The 11,014-nt window shown below is 37.0% G+C and overlaps 1 protein-coding gene across 1 annotated transcript; it reads right to left on the minus strand.

Moving 5' to 3' along the window:
* Positions 1-907: 907 nt before the first annotated feature.
* On the minus strand, positions 908-3,115 carry LOC127131038 (uncharacterized). The gene is made up of 6 exons (XM_051059980.1): positions 3,084-3,115; positions 2,740-2,952; positions 2,291-2,601; positions 2,002-2,186; positions 1,206-1,876; positions 908-1,124 (listed from the first exon to the last, which is right to left on the minus strand). Exons 1-6 carry the CDS (start codon positions 3,113-3,115, stop codon positions 908-910), a joined length of 1,629 nt encoding a protein of 542 aa, XP_050915937.1.
* Positions 3,116-11,014: the final 7,899 nt, after the last annotated feature.

Consider the following 11,014-nt stretch of genomic DNA (forward strand, 5'->3'; position numbering starts at 1 on the left):
ATCTTCGTCTTGCACCTTCAATCACGAAATCTGTTTCCCATCTTCAATTCTCCATTTATGTTTCCTTCCTAAGTCGTCTTCCTCCCTTAAAATGTTTGAGAAATTAGTTTCAAAAAATAGCTATAGAAATCGTTCATTAACGTACGAATGCCATTGTGATATGGATGCTCCATTGATGACAACATGGATTGCTGCAAACCCAGGGCGTCCTTTATATGATTGTGTAATGTATAAGGTGCGATATGAATCCAAGGGAAAAGGAAGTTATTTCGTCATTCTTTTTTGTAATATTGCTGGTTTAAGTTGAAAGGTCCAACGTATTTAGGTTATGTGTTGTAGCCTATTTAGGTTATATGTTTTAACATGTTCTATGTTGAAAGATATAATACTGTGTAACTTAACTTGATAATGAAATGAAATTACAATATTGTGTATCAACCTATAACATTTGATACCATAAAAGATCATGGTTCATAAATAGACCATATTGGTTCATAACAGAAACATTACATAAAAATATCATGTTCATAAACATACCATATTGGTTCATAACCAACCACATTACATAAAAAAGATCATGGTTTATAAACCGACCATATTGGTTCATAACATAGTACTAGACATTAAAAAATAAACCTAACATATAACAAACCAACATCCAATAACATAACATAGACCAATATGCAATATAAATCAGCACTGCATTTAATCTTGAATAGGTTGTGGTGCTTGAGAATCCTGTACAATTACAACCTGATTTTCACTTGACTTTTTCCTTCCTTTAGTCTTTGCCTTCTTAGCTTGGTTTCCACCCTTAATGGTCTTTGCCTTCTTTTCTTTGTTTCCCCTTTGGTATTGATATATCAGCTTCTCTTTTACCCTTACAACTTTTCTTGTTATGTCCCATTTATCCACACTTCTTACAAGTAATTGTTGCAAGTCTCCTTGAAAGCACATGAGGGTTCTTTGGATCATCATTTTCCTTTTTTCTCAGCTTTTTTGGACTACCAATTGATTGTCTCATAATAAGAGGATAAATTGGCACATGATCAACTATAGACCACAATTGTGGTTCATTTGTTGGAAATACAATATTTGAGTAGATCTTTTGAAAAGTTAACTTCCTGAAAAAATCATAAACAAATTCAATGATACAGACAATATAAACCAAGACATAATTAAAGAATTCAAAATCAGAAGTATACCTATAATACTCAGCCACATAATTTTCAGGTTGTTTTTTGATGTTCCAGATGCATGTGATTACATGACAACAAGGTATTCCAGACAAATCACACTTTCTACATGAACATGTTTCATTTTTAAGATTGACACAGTAGGTCTCAATCCCATTAGTCACACCAAAAATTGGAAGATCATCATTTCCATGCCATGTTGGAGTCCACCCCTGTGCATGTTTTTTATTCTTCTCAATGACCAGCTGGAATCTAGGATTGATAATTCCATCATACCCTTGTAACAAATCCTTCTGTTTTGTGATCCTCTTTGTTATATAATGTTTAATTCCCTCCAATAAAGTGATTATTGACTTGTCTCTATGTTCCAATATTGCTCTGTTAAAAGTCTCACACATGTTGTTTACTTGGATATCACACTTTGTATATGTCTTAAAATGTGATCTGGTCCAAAGTTGTGCAGGGGTATCCATCATGTCCTTCCATGCACCTTCATTCAATTCTTTCATTTTCTGCATAACTCTTTTCCGCAATGGTACTGTAGTTACTATGGATGCTACCCACATCGCCTCCTTTAACTCCAAACCAAAATATTTCTTCTTCCAATTACCATATAGATGCTTGACACAAAGTCTCTGCTCCACATGGACACTAATGCCTTGAATTGCAGGAACCAACCCCTAACACATATAAGAAAGAAAAGAAAATGATATAAGATAACATAAGATATTATATATGACATAAGACAACATAAGATATTGTACATGACATAAGAAGACAGAGAAAATGACATAAGACAATATACCTTATGTTGGTTAGAAATAAATCCATATGCTTTTTGATTGAATGCACTTAAATCTTCCAATAAAACGTGTAAGAACCATTCCCACGAATCTTTGGTCTCAACTTCAACCACTACATATTCAATTGAAAAGATTTGGTTGTTATTATCCCTGCCTACTGTAAACATTAATTGTCCACCATATCCCCCTTCAAAAATCAAGCATCCAATTCAATGAGTGACCCACATGTCTCGGAAAACCCTTCCTTACAAGCCTCTAAGCAGATATATATCCTTTAAAAAACATGGTTGCCTTTGCTCTCAGCATATTGTATATACATAGTGCTCTTAGGATTTGACTTTAACGACTCTTTTGTATAACTCCTCAAATAATTAAATTGATCACAACTAGCACTTTGAATCAAATCCATAGCCTTCCTTTTTGCTCTATATGCTTGATCTTGTGATATCTTCACTCCCCACCTCTCAAGAGATTCAACCATGAGACCTGTTGGCTTAATATAAGGGCTATGCCTTAGGACATTTGCAATTTTTTTGGCAAGCCATGTAGTCTTAACATTCTTATTACATGCAATTTCATGGCATGTATGCTCATCAACATAACTAATAAATTTCCAATATTATCGTCCATTCCTTTTACTAATCCTTAAATAGAACTTACAACCATCCATACACCTAATTACCATCCTTTTGACATCATTCTTCTTGATGAACATATTTTTCTAATTTCCCATTCCATACTCTTTGATAGCATCTCTTATTATCTCTTTGTTTGTAAACATTCCTAATTGAAACCCATTTCCCTCACCACTCTTATAAGTTGGAAACTTAACTACATTTTCATCATCATCACTCCCAGGAGGTGTGTATAAATGATCAAAATCCCCACATTCCACTTGTTGTATATCAACTGGCCCTTTGCTTCCACTAAACAAACACGGCGGACCACAACATCTGAATAATACACGTAAACAAGAAACAACTATGGGGCCACAACAAGTTAACATGAACGAAAATTACAGTGGACCACACGAAAAACAAAACATGGCACATGGTGACACTCCAAAGGGGACAAGAAAACATACCTTAAACAAAATTTCACTTGTTCACTAGTCATCTTCGCGAATCCCAAAACTTCGTGTTTGATGTTTGAATCGGTGTGATTGCATGGACTTAGGGTTCTTCTTCAATGAGAGAAAAGGGATAGAGAAAGGCAAATGAAATTAGGGTTCAAAAGGAATTGTTACTTCTGAAAATGTAACGTTGTCATTTTATAAATTTTAAAATTAAATTAAAATGATTTACATAAATTACAAATATTTTGTAAAATGAAATATAAGTTTAGATCATTTAAATATTCAAAAAATATGAATGGATCCATAGCGGCGTTGCCAGATCATTAATGAGACCGCCAAGTGTTCAAAAGTGAAGGGAAACCATAAAAATCTCAAATAAGATAAATTTTAAAGATAAAAAATTAATTTTTAAATTGGGAAGACTAAACTTTAAAAAACATTAGACTAGAGGAATAAAAATGTATTTAAGTCAATAACTTAATTAATTATTTTTAAAAAAAATAACCACATATTTTAAATTAAATCCTGAAATAATCATATTTTCAAAAAATTACACCTTTTCAAACAGATGCGCCAGTTGATCTGGCGCATCCATTTAACACTAAGAGGAGGTGCCACTGATGCTGGCGCATGCTTCCAAAGCATTGCATGTAGACGCTTGCAACCATGGCACATGTGTTTTATGCATTGGTGTATGCGCCAATTCATTTGGCGCATACACCTTAAGATTTTTTTTTTTAATTTTTAAATGTTTATTTAACAATAATTAAAAAAAATGTTTTTTTTTATGTTATAATAAAAATTACATGGAATTGACCAAAAATTCAATGACCGACCCGATTGAAACGTCCCCCTGTTCCACATCCAGGTGCGTTAGTCTGTCTTCGAGGTCTCCCATAATTTTCCTAAGGTGTTTGGGGTCTTTGAGTGCTGACATGATCCAATGGTGGCTGATGTGAAGGTTCAGTGGAAGGTCCAACAGTATTTGATAAATGTGTCATAATTTGTTCCCAATAGCCGGGGGGGGGGGGGGGGGGGGGGCTCTGGCCAACGGCACTTCCGTAATAGAGTTCAGTGCCCATGTTATCGTAGTTGGGTCGATGTGGTTGGATGAATTATGGATGATATATTTACCCGAATTGGGACATTGAATCATTTTAGAAACAAAGCAATGGTTCCTGTGGTGTACTATAGTTAAACAATGGTTGGGTGTTTTGGTGATGTGATGTTTGGATGGTCATTGGTGGGGGTCTACGATGAAGTGAACCGTATGAATCATCTGGGATATAGACTGTTGTAGTGGCTGCGTATGGTTGTTGGTGGGTAGGGTTTGATTCTTGGTTTTGAGGTTGAGTGTGTGGCATGAATGGATTGCGAGGTTGGGTGTTTGGCATGAATGAGTTGCGAGGTTGGGTGTTTGGTTGTTGGGTGTATGTGGTAGGGTGATGGTGCAAGGTTGGTTGTTGGGTTTGGGTGGTTTGAAATTGGTGTTGGACGGGGACTTGTTGTTGGGCGTATGATGACGAAGATAGTTGGCGTGGATCAATCAAATACATTGGCTCAGACACAAATTGTTGCGTTGTAACCGACCTAAACCATGCCATATATTGTTGAGTTGGTCTAGCACCCTGTATGACTGGTTCGTTTAAAATGTGTCGTCGTCGATTCCTCCAATGACGACAATCTCTTTTGCAAAGTCTCTCCAGTCGGAATCGTCCCATTGGGCATCGACTCTTTTTTTGATGCCAATCTCCCAAAAACGTCGGAGGTTCTGGAATTTGCCGTTGCATGTCGAACTGCAGTTCTACCCGGTCACTCTGGTGCATCTCCACAGTAGTGAATCGAATAATTGGTGCCTTTGCTATTCAAACTGCATCATCATCATGGTTAACCTGATGATCAAGACCTAAATATGGTCTCCAGATAAACTGTACAACAATACGACATGATTAGATGATAAATAATTTGATAAGTATTTTTAAATTAAAATAGAGTTGTGTAGGAGTATTACATCATCTGGTCCAATGTGATCCAATAGATTGCGATAGACTACTATAGCGTGTTTCAGACACCTATTATAGTTCATCCCTCTAACTGACCACCTAGATCAAAAAAAATTGAAAAATATTATTTACAGTTAATTGTAATATAAAGTCTAATTAATTATATGGTAAAGTTTTAAACTTACTTTGTTGCAAACAGGAATATGAATGACTTCTCGTTTATCGGGGCGAGTGACGGAATTCTTGACCAACCCCATGCTTGTAGAAAATACGCGCATGAATAAAAAGTAAAAGTACTTTTTTTGGCATTTTTACACATCACACTATATAGATGAGATAAAACAGCTGAACCCCAACTATATGTGCTTACCTTATTTATGTTGCGTAACAACGGTAAATACATAATATAAAATCATAATATAACACCGAGCTTTAATTATTTTTTCGTACTCGGTAGACTCTTCGGTCAATGTTATACTCGCATAATATTGTTTGAGATATTACCAGCTAGTCATCTATATTGTCCACCTCAACACACGACAAGCTTGAATTTTGGTTCCGATGAGCCTTCATCAGATATATTTTACAATCCTTATGCGCAAATACCAAGATCATTGAAATAAGGAGACAGATTTCGTAAAAAAGAAGATTGTGTAAAAGCTATTAAAAAGTTTCACATGGAACTATCAACTGATTACAGAGTTGATAGAACTAATGCAATAAGGTACAAAGTTTATTGTCGAAATGAGCACGACCTTTATAGGTTGTCAGCTTCGTACCAGAAGAGGAGTGATTCTTGAGAGATTGGATTCATGAGTTCAGCTCACGCATGCATGCTCACGAACCCAATGCAAGACCATCAAAAAATTATCTCTCAGTTAATATGTGATGAAATTTTATCTGTCATTAGCGACAATCCATTGTAAAAGGTGAGTATAATAATCTCGCATATTGTAGCACAATACAACTATACTCCATCATATAGAAAGGCTTGGATAGCTAAAACAAAGACGGTTGAAAAAATGTATGGCAATTGAGAGAAGTCTTACAAACAACTTCCAAAATGCTTGTTGGCTCTTAAACAATATGATCTAGAGACTATTGTCAAGTTGGAAACGTTGTGGGCGTATACACTAGACGTGACTTGTACTATTGGAAATGGAATATTCCACCATCTCTTCTAGGCGTATCAACCAGGTGTCGCATCCGCGAAAAACAACCGGCGGGCTAAAACAAAATAACACAGAGCCGCCACCGTGCGTTATTTATCCCAAAGAGGGAAAGGAAACGCTCGAAGTAAACCTGGAAAAAGCATGGTCTCGTGACCAAAGAGAAAGGGATCGGGAGTCGGTTACGCAAGGGGGAGGTATTAGCACCCCTCACGTCCGTCGTACTCGACGGGATCCACGCTCTAAAAGAAAGAAAAAGGTTGCTAAAACAAACATCATACACACACACACTAAAGATAACACAGGTGGAGGAAAGGAGGAGAGGGCTCGCTAGGACATCGCATCCTATGCCTACGTATCTCGTCTGGAACGAGAATCAGAGCTGCCGTAGTTCGGCTCACGCACGCCAAACAAGACACACACAAACACGGGCAAACTTGGAACCTGAACGCCAATCGCTGGACTTACATCGGCTTCCGAACCAAACAAACACAATCAGGATACGGACAACCAATCGCTGGGCTTACATCCATATCCTGACACACAAGAGGGAACAAACAAACACACACAAAAAAGAAAAAGGGTGCCCGGAGAGACCTCAGACGGTCTCCTGCCTACGTACCTCATCTGGTATGAGGATCAGGGTGACGTAGTTCCCCTGAACGGGAAAGAAATTCTAACCAGATACAAAGGGAGACGCACTACTAGGGAGCTGTACTCGAGCCTAGGTGTTATCATGCATCATTGCCCTATGTTATGGTTTTTATCCTACTTGCACAACAGCAAGCTAATCCTAACCAGGAAAAACAAGCATGCAAGCATAAACAAAGCAAAGCAAACATCCACATTTAGCACACACTATATCCAGTCCAAGTGGGCTCAAACAAAGGGTTAGACTGCCGAGGCAAGTCAACTGTATAGGGCAGTGTTCGCTCTTAACCCTGACATTGAGAGTCAGGGTGAAGCAGATGAAAGGTGAGTGAAGATAAGACTTCACAGCTCTTATCCCTGGCCAGGGAGAGCTTCGGACAAAGGAGCGTGGGTTCAGAATGGGGGAACCCTTCTACACTCAAGACTCAGACTCAACTGTACAAATGTACAAGATCTTGGGTTAATGTCCCAATGCATCAACACAGTGGTGTGAGCAGAGGGACGACTCAACAGAATAGCAGGGGATGGATTGCACATCCCTTGGGTTCCGCCAATTGCCTTAATCAAGATCTTTTCCTGCTTGGGGACAAAGTTAAACAATCACAAACATCGCCTCTTAAGGAGGACTTCAGACAGTTGCCTGGCTAAATAACAAGCCAGGTCTTCCAGACTACATGGAGACAAGAGAGTCTACCTCAATTGGTTTATACAACCAAGCAACAGCACAACAAGTTCTTAAAGAACTAAAGCGACTATGGTACCTGAAATCAATCTAATTCAGTCAGTATACCAATCACGCAGTCAAAACAGACAAGATAAAAATCAACAGTCAACACAATCAGACAATGCAATATGCAAAGCACAATCAACTCAAGTGAGCCAAGCATCCTACAAAACACACAAGTTAGTTTACAACAAGCAACCAAACTCAATTTAATCAACTTGCATTTTTCTCCTTAAAGCATTTGCATCTCAACCTGAAACACAATTCAAAAGTGAGAAACAAGACCACTAGGACAAGCCTAGGGTCCAAAGGAGGTTAAAAATTTAAAACAGCAAGTGAAAATTAATCAAAACCACAATCAAACAAATTAGAAAGAAATCCCATTGGTCCCATGCTCATATCATTCATCATCATCATTTTATGAAAGAAAAGGCACAAAACATGCAATTTGCAACCTCAAAGGACCAAACAGAATGATCACCATCAAATCATTATCAAAACATTTCAATAAATTCCACAAAAATTCAAGTCTAAACAGAACACATTCAATGAATAGCATATCAAATTTCAGCTCATTTGGACAAGAGGAAGTAGGGAAATCAAATTCATAAATTTAGACAAGTTCAAGCAAGCCAACACAATGCATCAAAACAAGCATCAACTTCCATCAATCATAAAACAGTGACAAAACATGATAAATGAATGGGATCAAAACCACAATGACCTATAATGTGTCTAGAATTCACATGTCAAATTTCACATCCATCCAATTAATGACCAGAATTTCACAAAGCAAATACAAACATGTGTCACAAAAAATCAACAAATGACCAAACAGGGGGAAAAATTCCAATCAAATAGGAAATGCCATCAATAAATCCAGAAAAATTCACATGTGTGCTCAACATCCATATGCTCAATCATGCAAAAATTTGGCTCAATACAATGTCCCTAAGCACATCAAATAAAATCATGAAATTGCACTAAGCATGGTGTGACACAAATTGTCACACCTCTAATCAAAAATTCATATCTCATCAACCAGGGATCCAAAAATTGCAAGCTATACATCAAAATCACCAGCATGGAGTCAAGAATAGGCATGCAAAATTTCAAGCATTTCTATGGAAGCATCATCATTTTATGAGTGAAATGGAAAAGCATGTACACAAAGCATACATCCAAACAATCCCTAGGTAACTTTAAATTTCACATGTGCACAAAAATAATAAAAATCACCATAAAAAACTACACATCATAAGGATAATAATGCAAAAAGTCTCATCAAATTTGGACAAAAAATGAATCACTTATGAATTTTCTAAGATCATGAATCAAAATGATATGAAAAATGAAAAAAGAAATGAAATATGAAATGAAATAATGCTGAAAATGGCATAATTGTAAATACTGAGAACGAGACCAAAACGCGGTCGTTTAACTAAATGCAATGGCACGCTCCAATTGGCCAGTGGTGGCGGTAAACACGAATTTGAAAAGGAAATGGAAAATTCTAGATCAAACGCGCTCCTGGCACTGTCTTCATCGTTCATCAACAACAACAATTCCAGAAATTCAACATGCACGAATTCTCAACCAAAATTGACAAATGATACATCAAAATCACCAGCAAATCACGTACATCATGAATATGAAATTAGTTTGACCTAACTCTTTCTACACAGCACAGATCGATCGAAAATAGATTCCACATCCAAACTTAAATCCACGATTTCTCTCTCGATACTCAACCAAATCCAAAACCACAAGCAGCATGATAATCTATGTTGAAAGATCTACCAAAGCCATATAATGATTTAAGCAATTAAGGAGATCGAGATTTTACCTCTTGATGATGGCAAATGAGAATTCGTGAGATTCAAGATCCAAAACACCAAACCAGATGCAGTTCAAGGCTATGGAAGTTGATTGAAGTGATTAGCTCAGCTCAAAACAACACCAGGTCCAAGATTCTTCAATTTGCCATGGATGTGTGAGATTGCAACAGTCCAAATTCTTCAACCTTTTGGCCTTGATCTTGTGGAACAGTCGTGCACCAATGCTTATGGAGTGTGGATCAAACAAGAATGAACCAAATTGATGAAGGATTCAAGGAGAAATGATGAAAAATGTGTGAAGAAAGTTTGGAGAATTTGGAGGTTTTTGAGGGAAATTTTGTTAGATCTTGAGAAATGTGAAGTGTGTTTTTCAATTCTGTTATAATTAACCTCTTATACCAATGCTTAATCCACTTACTAATCACAATTAGCAAATTTGAATGAGATTAGTGAAATGCAACTTTTATGTGAAAGTGCCAAAAAGTCCTTTTGCAAATTAGGCCAATGTAACAGTAAAAACCAGCTGGAGCAAGTCACTTTGATCATTTGTGATGTGTTGGAATAGGCTTTGTGTGCAAAATCCATGTAATTTGAAATTTCACCATTTCCCACCAATTTTCAAATAATCCACTTGAAAAATGACTTTTTGCCATGATTATTTTTGATGAAATTTGACCATGCATCATGAAAGTACATGTGAAATGTGGTTTGCTCAAAGAAAGATCATCCATTTTGGCCATTCCATGTGAAAGTTATGCCACTTTGAATTTAGGCATTTTTGGAAAATGATTTGATCACAACTTGCCAACCATACATGAGAAATTCAAGTTCTTGGACTTTTTGGAAAGGTGAGAGCAAGATCTGCAACTTTCATGTTGAACAAAATTTCATTTGAAGCATTTTTGGACATGTAATTTTGAGGTGAAAAACTTTCCATTTTTGGAAACTTTCAATTATAGGTCACTTTCTATTTTTGGAAAGTTTCCATCTGACTTTATTTTCCTCATTCTTGATGTTTGAAATGTCAAATGAAACTTGTTTCAACATGAATGAAGTGTATCCAACCCTCTCCCACCTCCAAATCCATCAATTCTAGCACAGTTGACCACGGTTGACTTTTCTGACTGATAGATGAATTTGGCCATGCACTGATCAAGCTGAGCCTCAAACTCCTGATGAAATGGCTCAATGATGAAACCCTAGCTTCCATAAGCTCAAAATAATCACATGATGATCCCCATATCCATTGTAGACCCCTTCTCCTTGCCAAGCCCTGATTGGCCCAATGCAGATGATTAGGGTTAACCAGTGGTCAAAACCCTAATCTCAAGGTGTCTGATCAATCTCTTGAATCTCTTGGTGATAACAAGACCATGATGATGATGATGTATCATTTCAACCAAGATCAAGCTCAATCTCCTTGAGAAACCATGAAATCCTAATTTGAATCACACATCCTCAGATGACTAGTGATCAGTCCATAAACCCTCAGGCTTGAATCCCAACCTCTTATCTTCTGACCAAGACTTGGGGGATGAATTGCTTGTTGTGGCCA

The sequence above is a fragment of the Lathyrus oleraceus genome, chromosome 3, assembly GCF_024323335.1.
Source record: "Lathyrus oleraceus cultivar Zhongwan6 chromosome 3, CAAS_Psat_ZW6_1.0, whole genome shotgun sequence".
Classification (NCBI taxonomy): Eukaryota; Viridiplantae; Streptophyta; class Magnoliopsida; order Fabales; family Fabaceae; genus Lathyrus; species Lathyrus oleraceus.

Bases quoted from the DNA above. Each gene is read 5' to 3' on its own strand.
- LOC127131038 (XM_051059980.1), bottom strand. From the start codon at position 3,115: ATGACTAGTGAACAAGTGAAATTTTGTTTAAG. The intron at 2,953-3,083 runs GTATGTTTTCTT...TGTATTATTCAG, and splicing joins CAAGTGAAATTTTGTTTAAG to ATGTTGTGGTCCGCCGTGTT. The intron at 1,877-2,001 runs GTATATTGTCTT...TATATGTGTTAG, and splicing joins TTATTTCTAACCAACATAAG to GGGTTGGTTCCTGCAATTCA.